We start from the raw sequence: 16560 nt of genomic DNA, 5'->3' as shown, positions 1-16560 counted from the left end.
CACATGGAGCACAAAAGGCAGTGAGAAAAACAGTCCTTGACATTCAGAGCACACCAACACTGAAGCCCTCCATCATTTTAAAGCAAATAAAGAGACAACAGAATCAGAAAACACTTCATTTTAGAGGACGACCTCTAAATCTGAGTCACTTTATGTCATGACCGTTCTGCTGCCATGTGGAGTATTCATATTTATTTGCATTGTTTACTGGCAGGAAACCCCACATTTTTCCTCTAATACTGCCAATACTGCATATATGAACTATACTCTCAAAATGTAGTTACCCATGGTAGCTAAAGGTCATGATTATAATATTCTCTCCACTTCAAACGTTTCCTCCCAGATAAATAAACGAGGATGGTCGAGTTGAGCTCCTCTGACCGACCAAACATTGCAGTAACACTTCTGCCGTTTGAAGTTTTCTGATGATGAACAGTTCATTTCTCATGATACAAACAGGTAAACAACATCACTTCTTCTTTGTCTAGAAACGAAAGTATTTGTGTGACGAAAGCACGAGCAGGTCATTGGCTGTCCTGAGAGAACAGCTCCTCCTTCAGACGATAGTAACGCCCTTTTTTGGCCATCAGCACACTGTGCGTCCCCTCCTCTACGACCTCGCCGTTCTCCAAGAAGATGATGTGATCGGCCTGCTCCACAGTCTTCAGCTGATGAGCCACGACCAGCACCGTCTGGCCACGAGCAAAAATCTCCTTCAGCACCTGAACACAGAAATATGAGGCCACTTCACAAACACAATTCTTTTGTGGACCTCTTCCCCTCTTTGGCTGCAGGTAGTGGTTGTGTTTATTATCAGTTTATCAGCTAAATACTTTCTGGATTAACTGGTTAGTCTTAAAAAAATCAACTTTACAATAATACTAAACTCATAAAACCCTAAAAATTCCAAAAAGCTTTAGGTTTCCCTTCGACCTGCCTCTGATTCAGGTGTGCAGAGATATCTTTGGGCTATTGTTTTCCATGTCAAGACTGGGGGTGTTGCTGCTTTAAGCTTCTGTGTTATTTCTATTCTAATTTATAGTTACAAGTTTAGCCCCTTCATCTGATTGGTTGCCACTCATAAACAGATGGGTGGGGCTTCTGCACTCACAGCCAGAGCTATGTTCATTCAAGTTCCAGCAACAGGCCCATAAAATTAGAAAACTGTCTTATAGTGTGGATGCCTATTCAGGCATCCACACTATTGAGTTCCTGTTTCTCTTTATTCTTTATTTTTCTTTTTCAAGTTGCTTCCGTACGTTTTTTGGACGTTAACTACTCCCTCAGTTTTCAGCCGATTTTCTCCGTTCAAACTTTAAAAAATTCTGCTCTTTCTGGCTATGACTTTTGGTGCTCATAACTTCTATACTTTTTGAGATATTGAATTTTTTTTGTAATATTTTTTGCCCATTTCTGCCATATTATCAGTGGCCTCACTGATTTTCCTTGCCGGGTTGACCTGTGTTTTAGCTCAGTGAGTTGAGCATCCATTCTCAGACTGGGAGGCCCGGGTTCAAGTCCCGCTTATGGCAAAATTTCTTTCAGTTAACAGTTAAACTTTTTTTTAACTCTTTTCAGCACAATTTTCAGTTTTTTCACCACTTTTCAGCACAAATACCAGCTTTTTCAGCTGTTTTCAGCAAAAAAATATTTTTAGCAGAAATTCTGCTGATTGAACTCTTTTCAGCAAAATTTTCAGTTTTTTCTGCTGTTTTCAGAAAAAAACTCTTTTCAGCAGAAATTCTGCTGATTCATCTCTTTTCAGCGCAACGTTTTGCTTCTTTACCTCTTTTCAGCAGAAATTCTGCTGATTCACCTCTTTTCTGCAAAATTTTCAGCCTTTTCACCTCTTATTAGCACAAATCTCAGCTGTTTTCAGAAAAAAACTCTTTTGAGCAGAAATTCTGCTGATTGAACTCTTTTCAGCAAAATATTCAGAGTTTTCACCTCTTTTCTGCCCAAATTCTGCTTATTCACCTCTTCTGAAACATTTTCAGCCTTTCCACCTTTTATCAGCACAATTCTCAGCAGCTTCTGCTCATTTCAGCACAATTGTCAGTCTCTCCACCTCTTCTTTGTGAGAATGAGCTAAATAGCAGCCCTTAGACCAGGAGGGCCAGGTTCGAATCCTGCTCAGGGCAGTTTTTTTTTTCCTCAATTTTTTCAGCTTTTTTCGGCATACATCTTCAGCGTTAAGGCATGCACACAGCATTTTCGCAGGAAATGCAAATTTTTCTAGTTTCAAATGTGGCTCGCTCATCTTCTCCTGCAGGTCAGGAGAGATGCTTTGAGCACAGCCCTGAGTTTATGTTTAGATCACTTCCTGTAACCCCTATTTTGACCACGTGCACTATGAGCTCTGTCATTTCTTAACAAACCTCACACCTACAGAGCAAACACCAACTGATACGACTCTGGAGTGAAGGACGCGAGCTGACAAGTTTCCAAACCTGAAGGCGGTGGATCGGGTGATGAGAGGGACCAGGGTGAGACTGTCCTGAGTCATCTGGGGTGAACATACTCACATCAGGTGTGGGCCACTGTGTGGATTAATGGATTTGCAACCCCGTGACTTTGTCCACTTCCAAAACAAAATAACTTTGAAGGATCTCCATTTTGACACATACTAGAGGTACAAGTTCAGGTGCACTTCATCAAAGAGATTAAAAATCATGATGGAAGCAGTCCAGACTCGCCTGAGAGGAACAGGAGACCAGCCAAATCTAAATCAGGGGAGGTTTGCTTTTTCTTTTTGTGTTATTGGCCCACTGCCCAAACTTTCTCATCGCCAGATGTGTAAGAGCAGCTGCTTGACTCACACCCACACACAGAGAAAACCCATTCACACTTCTTGCATGCAGGATTTCCTTGTTTGGTCACTGTGAGGAAAGCTGAGGGTCGTATGGAAGTTTCTGAGCTTTATTTTTATATACGTACTGAATGCTGCGCTTCGACATCCAGTTTACTGGTTGCTTCATCCAGAATGATGACCTGCGGGTCTCGAACCAGAGCTCTGATCACGGCGATGCACTGCTTCTGTCCTCCTGCAAGACGACCCCCACCTTCTCCTACATCTGAGAGGACAAACAACACAAACCAAGGTTAGAGTGGAAAACATGCACCTGCTTAAGGTTTTTCCATCACAACTTTACAGTTAATCATTACTGAAACATAGCTTGTGGTTTACCTGGCTACCAGCTTCCAGCTGGATATTTTACAACTGTAAAATCTGACTTTCCTTACTTCACATCTGTCAGAAAAAGTTAATATTAACTTTCATAAACCTATCTGCAGCTCACCATGATCTATTTTACACATGTGCCTCTGTACTTGATTATTTTGTCAACTGACTTGAGCATTTTCTCCTTGTTAGATCACCTCTGTAGCTGTCATATATTTTTATTTCCTGATGTAATGAAAAGAAAAAACACACACGAGGGGCTTATAAGAGAAATATCTCACTGCAATATGCAGTATGAGTAGATAGAGAAGTAATGTAAAGAAAGGCAATCAAGCAAAAGTAAACAACATGAATCTGAATTTTTCCATGTTGTAGGTATGTACTCATTAATAACACTCTTCAAATTTCAGTGATTATTTTCACCGCTGTGGGCAAAGTTAATATGCAGAAGCGTGCTGGTCTTTCAGGGGTGGGATTTCGTTTTCCCAAGGGGTCACATGATAAACTGGGACTGCTGTGGACCAATAAGCTGAACTCAGTTCGTCTCAATGTTAATTTTATCTCTTTAAAAGCTACTGTTATTACTTTTCTGCTCTACTCCACATTCCTGGAAACTGAGGACATTTGTCTTCAAAATAAAAGTTGTGCATTAATGACACATTTCAAAAGGAGCAACAGACAATTATGTCATATAGAAAAGACAAGCAACCTGCTCGAGGTTCACAGTGCCAGCGGTTACCAGGGGCTCACTGACAGCTCTTTAGGCTTTTGATTAGCTTTAGCAACAACTCAGAACTGGTCAGGTAATGCTCATTTTTCCACTGTAACCAGTGGTTGGCAGGCAGTTGCCAAGTGGTCTCTAGACCCGTGTGATTGAGGTGAGGCACAATACCACAGATGGCTCTGTACCTGTGTCGTACTCGTTCTCCATTTCAGAGATGAAGTCGTGTGCGTTGACATTATTTGCAGTTTCTTTCACCTTCTCGATGCCGCAATCCTGCAGGCCGTATTCAATGTTGTATCTCAGGGAGCCAGAGAACAGCACGGGATTCTGGGAAACCAGGGTTACCTGCACGAAGAAAGGATTAATGTGGTTTCACCATTTAAACAATTAAAGTAAATAAGCTGACGCGTCTCACAAGAACAAAACCTGAGAGTCAAAGTTTTGTTGGGCTACATGTGGAAAGAAGGAGGTTCACTGTCCACGTGCTATTTTAAGATCTAGACCTACTAGTAAATCAAATACACTTACACCCTCGTCCCCAGAACTGGTCCAGCAGCTCCAGTCAAACAAAAATCTTCCAGCCTCAAAACTCTGAAGAGTGTTTGAGCTGAAGACAAGACTAGACACGGCAGCTTTCCAAGCAAGAAAAGCCTTTACAGAAACCCTCTGACGACCTCTTTGTGTCATTCATTTGAGGAACCGAGGTCTGTGACTTGAAGCTGATGTTAGATTAGACCCACAGTTTTAAACATTAACTGCATCTATATCTAACATACGATTACATGTTTGCATCAATTAAAGACACATTAAGTACTGAGATCATATGTACCAGGAGCATCCCTACATTATTCGATTTAGTACAATGATTTAAACCGGCTGAGCCGTCTGTACCTTTTGATGGAAATATTTGTGTTCGTAAAGGTGGAGCGGCTTTCCATCCAGCAGGATCTCACCCTCCTGGGGCTCATACAGCCTCTTCAGGAGGCTGACACAGGTGGTCTTTCCACTGCCGGAGGGACCCACCAATGCCGTCATCTTCCCTGGCTGCAGCTCCATCGACACTGACTGGAGAGAAGACGTCAGTGCAGCATTTATAAATCTGTCCACCTCTCACAAATTAATGATTAACACCATTCCAACAGTGACACTGTAGGACGAACACAACCATCACTGTAACACTAGGAAACTGTTACCTTCAGGGCAAGTTTCTCTTGATATTTGAAGGTGACGTTTTGGAAAACAATTCTTCCCTGCAGATTGTCAGGAGCTAAATCTCCCTCCTCCTTACACTTGGGTGTCCTGTCCAGGTAGCTGAACACTTTGGAAATCACTCCAACTGTGGCCACCGTTTCACCATAGCAGTACAAAATCTCCTGCGACATAGATAACCCGTTGAATATCAAAAACAGGCACTACATGTTAATAAATATCCAGAATGATTTGGCTTACCTTTAAATTGACTGACATGGGCTTCTGATACAAGAAGAAGGACACAAGACTGCCGATGCTGAGCTTTCCGGACGAGATGAGAGTGCGGGCCTGTAACAGCATCAGTATCTTTATCCCCAGAGACACCAGCTAAATAAAGAGAGTTTGGAGAGGAGGGTTACTTGCGAAGGAGCTAAAAAACAAACAAAGCAGGATCCATTATCATGTCAGCACATATCAAATACTGGGGAAATACTAAAATGCTTTAAGAAACCAGGGTACCGTTTCTTCTTGGTGCTTAAATATTAGCACATACTGTATGCAGTTAGAGCTGAGAATGAAACATGTTCCCTTGCTTGTAACATGACTGTCGCCTTACCCTCCGCACTAGGAGAAAGACTGAACTGTAGATTCCTGAACGTCTCTTGACTACGTGCATCTGCGCCAGAGCCTCCTGATATCTCCTGATTTCGTCTTTCTCGGCCTTGAAGCTGCGGACGGTTTGAATCCCGCTGACCGTCTGGGAAGCCAGGTCTGCATTCTGAGCTTGGCAGTCCTGAATCTGCTCTTTCAGCTCCTGTCAGACAACAAATCAGGATCAACAAATAAAGTCTTCATGACTCCCACTTTTAATATCCTTGATTCTTTCCAGCTGCAAACAAACATTTTTCTTCCTCTCATCAAAAAAAGATAATGAAAAGTCTGGCTGTTTTTTCTTCCTTTTACACCTACCTTATACAAGGTGCTGTATTTGTTTTGCACTACAGCTAAGAGTGGCATCTCTATGCAGGTGAGCACAGTGAGCTCCCAGGACAGGCGTAACATCACTACCAACATGAGGAAGGTTTTTACTGTGCTGCGAACCACGGCGTTAGCATTCAGCGCTACCGTGCGGCCCATCCTGTCCACGTCAGAGTGCAGGCGGGAGGAAAGACGACCTGGATGGTGAAACAGAGAAAAGGACAGAGTTCAGTAACCGCTTAAATCTGCACAGCTTCAATGTTTGTTTTAGATTATGAGGCTTTTTAGACGCTAGTTTGTTGGGCCAATTGCAGTTTAAGATGACGCTCCATTTACCGAGGGTTAAATCAGCGTTAATATTTTCATTAGGGGAACCTTTGGCATTGTTGACCCTGCAAATTCATGCAGTCCCTAAATATCTTAATAGACATGTCGTGCTCCTCTCACCGGGGTTGTTATCATCAAAGAACTGCACTTCCTGCTTCAGGAGGGTGTGAAACAGCAAATGCTTCAGCCTCTTGTTCAGTCTGGCCAAGGTGCACATAAATATACCACCTCTCATGCCAGAGAAGAGCGCGCTGTTAAGATGGAAAGACAAAAAAAATCAGAGAGATGCCAAGTAAATAAATGTTCTTCCTACAAATATCTGAGAGACAAAGAAATGGTGGGAACAGTTTTGGTTCATCACCTTCCGAGAGAAATGAGAACCAGCTCTCCGAGCGCATAACCGAAGCCGGCTTCAAGTACTTTACCACTCAGCATATCAATGACCTTCCCCTGATACAACGGGATAAACGTATCACCTGTGAGGAAAGATGAATGACAGGTACAAAGGTAAACAGGGACAAAGTCAACAAATTTATTAAAAACTTATTTCGAAAGCAGTATTAAACCGTAGTGAGTATTTAAGGACATGTAGTGTGTGGTGGAAATCACATTTGTTACTGACTAGGTTATGAGTGCTGATGATAGACCGTATATAAAGGACAGACTGTGCATTTTTAAGCCAGCCCCCTCTTTGTAGGGGTTTCTTAGCAGAAGTGACAAATGTTGGATGAGCAGGTGGAGTCAGTGTACAGGTGCCGGGACATGCTGCAGGCACGAAAAGTGCTGTCATGGTGAAATCATCTTGCCCAGCCTATTTTTTTAAAATGCCAAAACCTGCACGTGGACCTTATAAAACATGCTAATGTTGACATAACTCGTCTCTCGTATTGATTTGCCCTTTTGTGGACATAAACGAATGGTTCAAATCTGTGCTGGTCTTTGGAACAAATATTCCAACGTGGCTAATTCTGCCATCCCAGCACACAGACTCAGCAGCAGGAATCGATGGTTTTACTCTATCAGTGAACAATGATAGGAGAAAATCTGCTCTCACAGTCTAATTTTTACTTATATACTGTGTTTTAGAGAGGATTTGTAGACTCAAAGGTCCCTTCACTTCCAGCTGATTAGAAAAAAACCTTAAACAGAGTAAAAGAGAAGTTTTGTTTACTTCTCTGAATTAAGTAACATGCAGGACCTTCCAGGTCTAACAGGATTTGGAATCCAGGAAGAAAAAGACAAATACATACATTCAAGGCCTCCTAACCTATAAACAAACTTCTGCAGCTTCTGTTTCCACTCTGATGCACACAGAACAGCAAGTCCGGTCTCTTAGAAATATTTTATGAGGGAGTGCTTGCTAACAAGCTTGCCCTCCACCCTCTGATCCTAACACGGCTACTTCTGCCTGCATGTTTCTGATCCATAAGTCTTACACTGTAATAAACACATGTGCTCTATCTAACACACTATAAAATGGGAATTTTTTATACTTACAGATGACTCCTAAGATGAGGAAACTGAACGCTGCGATCAGGTAGAGAGTGTCTGGTTTGAAATATTTTAATGTCCTCATAAGCAGCCCACTGGTATCCAGTTTGACGCTGTCCGTTTTTGTTTTTCCACTCCCACTGAGACCCTTTTCCCAAATTAAACAGGCCAGAGATGAGGCCATCGGGCCCAAGAGGAGCATGCTGAGATTGGGAGATGGGCCCGAGTAAGGCTCAGATGGAGATGCTTTAAGGAAGCGTCCACTTTCAAACACGGGAGGAAGAAGGCAAAGGAGCGCCACCAACCTGTGGAGGACAGGCTGGGGCTTTCCATCAGTCAACACAGAGGTGAAAACATGGAGGAAAACCCATTTTACAGCTCCAAAGGCCCACACGCCTTCCAGTCCACCACAGCTGGAGCAGTCAAGCAGCAGCAGCCCGGTCCACATCGATGAACCCAGAACTGCATCGAAAACAAGGACGAAAAATCCCGAGGCTGCCACGTCCGTCATTTTACCCTCAGTTGGCGGTGAAAACGCAGGAGGCTCAATCGGATCCTACAACAGCAAGTATTACAGTCACTCAGAAAAGATGTGTTAAAATCTAGATTTACTTTATCAGGAAAACAATTATATTTCCCAAACGTGTGTCTTTTTGTAAAATATTTAACTATTAATCCCAATCATCTCAATGACAGTGGAAACTGCCAGAGGGGGAAAATCGGGCAAACAGGACTTAAGGTTCAGAGTTAACTATTGCAGGTGTGAGCAGCTCATAGTGGGAAGGTGATTCTTTTGAACTTCACCGTTCTGATTGGTTGATTTGAGTATCTTCTTTTTCTCTCTCTCAGGAAAATAGTTAAATCAGATTGAAAAGCTTCTACTTCAACCAAAAACCGTTCATACAGGAAGCAAACGGCCATTACCTTCAAGGTGAGCGACTAACAATGAGTGCACAGGAAACCACTGACTGGCATATGACCTGGTAGTAAATACTACATGGAGCCCGGACTGTCCACTAGTGGCCAACCATCATCTGCAAAGCAATGCATGATGAGTTAATTGGTCCCTGTGTAAATGGTCCTTAACATTTTTCCTTCCACAAGAAGATGAAAATAGAAACGTAAACACTAAATAGACATTTTCTTTATTAATTTCTATATGGTTTCGTTTAGTTTCATTTAGTTTCTAGTGTTTGCTTAATTTGTTTCATCTTCTTATTTACATTTTTTTAATTAATTATTGTAGTATGAAGGGTATTTGTCAGCACTGAAGCTGTTACAGTTAACTAAAACAAACTAAAAAATTGCAACTAGTAGTGAAAAAAACATTTTTAGTTAGTGGAATAAAAATAATAACTAGAATTTGGAAAACGAGAACTTTATGCATTTAAAAATGTAAATGTGATCACATTTCCAACAAGCAGCAGAAAGTTGGTGTGCAACTAGCTCATGCGCATGAGATGTTTACATGATATTTAGTGTTTCTAGCTCCTCTACAGTCTTTAGTACTCAGAACCTGCCAGTTATCAACTGCCTCCTCTGCTACTTCGATACAAGTGGCTGATGAGGACATATCTAATCTGTTAATCTTCATCACAAACATTTAAATAAAAAAGGAACCATTCTCTGCAAATGAAGTTTCCTATCAGTGGTCATGCATCGGTCTGTAAAGCCTGACACACACACAGAAGCTGGAAACTAGATCTCATAGGTGTACGTTTAAATTCACATCTCTCCATGTAATTCTGTTTTAAGATATTCTATCTCATTGGTACATAATTTGCGCAAGTTTAATGTGTGTATGTATGACTGTGTGTGTGCCTGAATTACTTTTGGTTAATTTAGGACCTTTTGCTACTGTGGCCCAACATTCATTTAAGTGGTTTTATAAGAACATAAATATCGATAGAAAATATCAGAGAAAATAAAAAGTAAAACTGAACTGAAACTAAACCTTTTCTATTCCAAAATGGAAGGATCAAATCTGGCAACAAAGTGAAACTAGCGTAAACTGAAACTAAAAATTTAAAATTAATAAAAAGGTAAAGTAATATGAAATTTTATACTGTAATAACACTAGTCAGGAGCCTAATTTTTCATGACTTCAGAGGAGAGATTACAGTACAAACACAGCGCTTTGTGAAGCATTTGGCTCACGATCATGAGGTCATCCTCAAGCCTCAAACATCTGGACCAAAACCTCACCTGAGACGGTGTAACAACAAACTGGACCAAACTATAAAAGGCTAAAAATAACCGCATTTCCTCTCTATTTGTTATACTTTGTGTCGTTTTTTGGTTTCAGTTTTTGTTTATTTACACCCACTCTCGCAGTCTTAGGGTTACTCTCAACAAATGTATCCTTAATCACTGAATAAAATATGCAAAAAAGTAAAAATATAGGTCCTGCATTTTTAATTTAATCTACTCTTAAGTACCACAGAGACACATTTTGTGACTCCGGGGATAAAACGGTGCTGTTTTTCAAACTGTCTACATCACACTTATGGAAACTATGAGCTAAACGTTAACACTAATATCTGTTATAGTTATATTAACAAAGCCTTAAAGCTATTTAATGCAACTGGAGCATAAATCATATCTGCAGCTGCTGGTTCTCATTGTAGCTTTCTTGAGGTGGTAACTTCAGTAATAGGCCGTTTAGGTTACCTGCTCTCCTACCTGCCGTTTCACATTTACCTGTGACGCATTAAAATGTATTTAAAATTGAGTTAATCGGGATTAATTTAGATTACCTACCGTATATCTTTCTCCTCCACAGAGCACAGCTAGCTTAAGTGTCTGCAGCACCCGCTTCACTTTTACTTTCACTTTCATTTAGCTGACACCTTCGCGGCTCAGACCACGTTAAAAAAAAGAGCGACATTACGCAAAATATCAAACTCTGTCCTCATGTCTGTTCAACTATCGTTTTTGTACCACGAATCAACGTTTGTGGGACAGCTGTGGAAAGTTTTACACTAAGAAAACGGCTCATTTCACACATTGGCCACAAGATGGCGGCAGTTTACGTCGTTGCTTATGTTGCTGGAAACTACTTCCTCCCTTTCACAATAAAGGCACGGCGGTTTGTTTAATTGTCTGTGTAGGAAAGATTTACACCCTTTTGACAGTGTGACACTAATTTTGGCAAAAACTCTTAAAAAAATGTTTTTACATGAAAGTTAGGTTTTATATATTTCATATGACAGTTTACTGGTGAAAATTCCCATTTTTGCATTTTCTAAAAATAGTATAATACATAAAAGCATAATAATAACATTACACATGATTCTTGTAGCATAACAGGGGACACTTGGATGTCATTTTCTTATCATATTGCCTGGCCTTTACAGCACAAGTTAGATCCCAGTTTTTTATATTAATTTAGACAGACAGACAGACAGACACCAGTGCAATTTTACCAGCAGCAGCAGAGACCGATCAACCATTTTTGAACAGTTGATCATAAAATGTTGACACCAAACTTTTTGACCATGAAAATTTTTTTTTTTGGAATTTATTAATTCTTATCAGAAAATATAAAATCAGTGTCAACCCTTTCATACTATAAGAAAAAATAAACAGTATACAGGCTTATATTTGATAATAAAGCCTTGTATTACATCCATGTTGATATTTTTTGTTATTTTTGTTCTAGTTTTTAAACAAGCACTTATGAAAACAAGTTTGAAGAGAACACATATAATATAGTTTTACTTTTTCCTCAGCATGACATTTAATGATTCTTGCACATAGAGAGAGGACCAAGTTCAGCAGGTATCATATGCTGTGGAGCCCTAAGGACTATATTAAGGGTATTATAGTGTGTAAACACACAGTGTCACTGATTGGGCCAAAGTAAAAATGTCAGCAGAGAAACAGAGTTTCTCCCAAGTGTCTCTTATACATTTTTATAATTTTATTAGGTATAAAATCAAATGGTCTTTTTTCCTAGTAAGATCAAACTTTGACTGTTTCCACTAATTTATTGGGCACTTACCAACAACTGCTGGGCTTCAGGAGCTTAAATCCCTCTCAAACCTTTTTCAGTATACTTCAAATAAATACGCACCAATATTATGTGTACTAATAAAAAATAAGAAGAACATTAGTTCTCAGTCTGAGAGGCTGTGTTTTATTCTCCAATAACAGAGGCATGTAAAAATACATAAAATTAAAAAAAAATCCCAAGAGACATCTCTGATATTCAAACATTTATTTTCCAGAATCATAATATATAAATAAAGAATTTATAATAAAGTTATTTGAATTAAAGCAAGACAAGCATCTAAAAATTACTAAAATCCTCTGTTGGTGCTTACATCTTTGTTTACTGCAATACAGTTTATACCTGAAAAGTGTATTCAATACTCTGTTATAATAGCTTGTACTTGTAGTGTGAGCTGTGATCAGCGCCTTTGAAATATTCCTTCGAAGAAATGTTTCAAATGTCTGACATGAAAAGCGAAACCATCTGCTTCTTTGTTTCTGAAAGCACGTGAAATTATCCGTGTGGGTAATTTTTACGAAACACGGCAGCTATGTAAAAAGGCACTGTTGCATTGAGGAATGAAAAGCAAGCACAAGAAAAGAAAAACATCATTAATTCACTGCTATTACAGTACATGTTAAATTGCTATATATGACTGAAGTGCAGGCAACAATTTTCTAGGTCCATGTTGAGTGAACCAAACAGCTCAGCAAGGTGGGAAGAAAATGTATGATTCTTCTTTAAAGAAGCCAAAAATAATAAAGTAATATATTGTTTACTACATCTTGTTAAAATTCCCTCTGAGGTCTAAGCACCTCTAAACACAAAGCTCCTGTTTATTCCTGAAATGCAGAATCTGGGTCATTTCTCACCATCGATGATGACTTAGACCTCACAGGGCTATCAGTCTGCTTTCCTTTTCATCTTTATCATTCCTGAAACGAACCAACCACTAACCACTAACAAGAATAAAAGCAACAATAAATTCATGCTACAAGTCTGATATAGCTCCACTGTTTCACAGTTCATTCATTGCCACGAGTATGTATTCATCCGCAGCTGAAAATAGACCCAAAAAAAAATACAGTACTTACTCCTGCAAAAAAACAAAAACAAAAACCAACCCATTTAATTAAAAAGAAAAAGAAAAACGTCAGCAGTGATTCGGCGCTTTCTACGAACAAAACCGGACTTGTAAAGTATAGTTGTGGTTTATTTTAAAAGATATAAATTTTGAGTTTCGCTCAGACCGCTCCTGGTAATTAGCTTTTAAACAAGCTGAACATAATCGGTATGGCTGTTCTCCAGGTTGGCAATGCCGGCATGTGATGCTGCAGTAAGTAATCAGTTGTTATCAAACACGAGACTGAGTACGGGATGCATTGAACTTAAATTTAATAAGGCAGAGGCTTTAATATTGGGAACTGTGTGTTTATCAGTGTTTTTGTGCTGTACAGACATAAATCAGGTGAGCACTGACCAACAGGTGCGGCTTCTCAAGAGTTATTTTGGCGCACAGCCAACACCAACAAAGGTCTAACCTTAAAATGATTTAGATGAATGAAAGGCTGGAGTTACAGCAGGGCACATGAACACCATGTCAGGCACTGCACATCATGTAAACTGAATAACTGCACATAAATTTCAAAAATTCTTAAACTTCACATGCTGTGGAAATATCCTGACTTCCTGCCTTTCCTGTGATAGTTTCCAGTGAATAAGTGAAGGAGAATAGATGGAGTTTTTCAATACAGCTGAAATATAGCTAAAGTGGCAACTGATAAAACAGTTGCGTGCGCAAACCAATAACGCATTAAACTGAGGTGTTGTTTAAATTTTCATCCATTCATTTATTTTCTTAATCACTTATCAAAGTACACCTTCTACAGGTCACCACAAACTCACATTCAGAGCTACAGCCTTTTTTTATTTAGCACCAGTCATGTTTAAAAGTATTCACACCCCTGAAATTATCTGCCTTAAACCATAAAAGTGTCACGACACTCTGCTGTGCAGCTTTCGCTTAGTTTCACTGACACGGAAGGGCATTAAAGCGTTTCACGCCCCTGTTTACTCTGGATTAGGTATCAGTGATAAAAATGTGTGAGCGACAGGTCTGACTGCTGTTCACATTGCCATTAAAGTACACGGTGTTCAGTAATCTGTGGGTACTTTACGAAAAAACATGAAGTCCAAATGTGAAAAGCTTTTCTATGATTGTTAACATCAATGTGTATAGTGCAGTCTACTCGCTTAATCCTCCGGCTATAGCAAATTGTTGGTTTTGGTCTTTTAAGATGTCTTTATAATGTTATAAGTACAAAATAAAAACAACCCTGATCCATTAAAGGGGACCTATTCTGCTCATTTCTGGCTCCACATTTTTATTCTTTTACTCTCCCAGAGTAGCTTTGCATGATTCACAATTCAAAATAATCCTCATTTATCTTAGTGGGCTTTTCTGCTGCCCCTCAGCTCATCCTCTGTCTCAAACCAGGTGTTTTAATTCCTCTCCTGGTAAGCCAACTTTCTACTGATTGGCTGGAAACTGAAGTGGGTGGGGCTTCTATGCTCAAAACCACAACTCAGTTCTTGAGACTACTTTCAGGCTATCCCCTCTAACATCATACATAAAGTAGAAATGGTGTTTCCCACAGAATAAAAATCTATTCTTGGTTTTGTTGAGAAAGAGGTGAAAGGACGCCGTCCTAAACTGATAAATAAATAATATCAATCACACTTTGAGATAGAGGTGGGCGATAGAAACAATATAAATTTGGCCAATGATAGATGTAGGATGCAGCTGAGTTTTGGACCCAGATTACTCCGCGAAGCTCCTCACTACGGCAGCCGTAATGCTCTGACAATCCATCAAGCAGTGCGGCTTACCAAAGTTGTACTAAAACATTTTTAACAGATTTCTGCAGCCAAAATCGGTTCGAGGTCGGTAAGCACAACCAGAATTCATACATAAGGCACACTCTCGATTTTAAGTGTGCCTTATAGTGTGGAAAATACGTTATACAGAAGAAAAGAATATATCGTGATATATATCGTTACCGCACATGCTTCAAATTATATCGCGATATGAATTTTAGGCCATATTGCCCAGCCCTACTTTGAGACATTAAATACCGAGCCATCACCTGGCTCTCAAGAAAGTTCCTCATCCCACGGAGGAATGGTCTACAAAGAGGCGCCTACACAGAAAGCAGAGACTGAGAAATTGAGTGACGTCGAGCGACCTCTTGTGAAGTTTAACTTTGCGGTCAATGATTAAAGCAACTGCTGAGACAAGAGTGAGAATGCAGAATAGACTGATACGAGAGGTGATAGACGCAGTACGTGGACAGATGTGCTGAGCCACCTACACATTATACCTACAGGAGCTGCTAGATGCCGTGAAGCTCCTGGTGCACAGCTGTTGTGCTGATGTTAATGCCAGGGAGGTTTGGAGCTCGCAGTATATGCCTCAGCACCCAGCAACCCCATTCTGTAACTGTACGTGGTCACATGGCTGAGCTGCTGTGGTTCCTAAAGTTTTCCACTTTGCAATTATATCACCTAAACTTGATTGTGGAATAGTTAGGAAGGAATCTTGTTACAGGACAACTCTGGAGTGCACTGAGCTCATTCTTTCACAAATGTTTGTGAAAGCAGACTGCATGACTGGGTGCTTGATTTTATGCACCTGTGGCAAAGCAGGGCCCATAAACTCTACATTAGAGAGTTACCTAGGCAAACAGAGCGAATGTCCTCTAGTGACCAACTGTCGACTAGAGCTGCCCCTCGGGGCTGTGAAAGAGCTCCAGAGCAGAACTAGTACCAACCTCCTGTCAGAATAATGCTTTGACCAGCTTGCCTGTAGAGAAAGGACTAGAGCTAGCTGTTTAACAGCGATTGAAATGTCAAAATAAGAGTGAGGGGCTTGATAGTCATGTTAGATGGCTGTAAAAATAAAAAAATAATTGCAACATATACCTGTGTTGCACACCCAAGTGAAGTCTAGGTGTGGGAAACACTGTTCGAAAGATCTGGATGAAACTCAAATCTTTTGGTCATTGGTTTCGGCTGTATTTAACAACTATTCACCACTGTAACATGACAGGAAATAGAAAAAAAAACATAACATGTCCCTCTTGATAAGGCCTCACTAGGTTGCTGCACCACAATGTTTCCCACTGATATTACTGCACCGTCCCCTTCCTTTCTGTTTCAAAGCTCAAGAGTATCTACTCTCTGTGTCTCCATCGTACACTAACACACCATTGAAAAAAAAAAAAAAACTGTTCCAGCAAACAACTACTAAAGATTTGATTTCTCTAATGAGGGATTATGTACGTATCTTGGCTTATTAGAGTGATATACCTCATGTGTGATAGATTGTGTAGATAAAATCAGCAGCATTTGACAATAAACAGTACAATCACGTCGTGGTTTTTAAGTGCACATCTCTTGATTTTGGTATGCAACCTTGGTCAAACAGTGCAAACTCTTCGTTAGGGATGGGTACCGGTATCCGGTGCCATCATGGCACCGGTTCTGACATAAACGGTAGTAACCAGACCGAAAAGCAGCGCACATTTCGGTGCTTTTTTTTCTGAGCTGTGATACACTTCTTCTCTGCGTGAGTAGCTTAACGTTGTTCGTGTGTAATTTACGTTGAGTAGGCTA

General features: G+C 40.1%; 1 protein-coding gene across 1 annotated transcript; it reads right to left on the bottom strand.

Moving 5' to 3' along the window:
- Positions 1-6: 6 nt before the first annotated feature.
- On the bottom strand, positions 7-10935 carry tap2t (transporter associated with antigen processing, subunit type t, teleost specific). The gene is made up of 12 exons (XM_005725764.1): positions 10653-10935; positions 7899-8448; positions 6763-6877; positions 6522-6652; positions 6066-6271; positions 5713-5910; positions 5355-5483; positions 5099-5278; positions 4797-4970; positions 4091-4250; positions 2938-3074; positions 7-722 (listed from the first exon to the last, which is right to left on the bottom strand). Exons 1-12 carry the CDS (start codon positions 10728-10730, stop codon positions 525-527), a joined length of 2256 nt encoding a protein of 751 aa, XP_005725821.1. The 5' UTR covers positions 10731-10935; the 3' UTR covers positions 7-524.
- Between the last annotated feature and the right edge of the window lie 5625 nt (positions 10936-16560).

The sequence above is a fragment of the Pundamilia nyererei genome, unplaced genomic scaffold (assembly GCF_000239375.1).
Source record: "Pundamilia nyererei isolate P.nyererei 1_Seehausen unplaced genomic scaffold, PunNye1.0 scaffold00017, whole genome shotgun sequence".
Lineage (NCBI taxonomy): Eukaryota > Metazoa > Chordata > Actinopteri > Cichliformes > Cichlidae > Pundamilia > Pundamilia nyererei.
Note: the sequence above shows the minus strand (reverse complement) of the source record. Positions and strands in the feature narration are given on the sequence as shown.

Coding starts and splice junctions, on each gene's coding strand:
- tap2t (XM_005725764.1), bottom strand. CDS start 10,730: ATGAAAGTGAAAGTAAAAGTGAAGCGGGTGCTGCAGACACTTAAGCTA. Junction 6,272..6,521: donor CTTTGATGATAACAACCCCG/GTGAGAGGAGCA, acceptor TTCACCATCCAG/GTCGTCTTTCCTCCCGCCTG. Junction 5,911..6,065: donor AATACAGCACCTTGTATAAG/GTAGGTGTAAAA, acceptor GTTGTCTGACAG/GAGCTGAAAGAGCAGATTCA.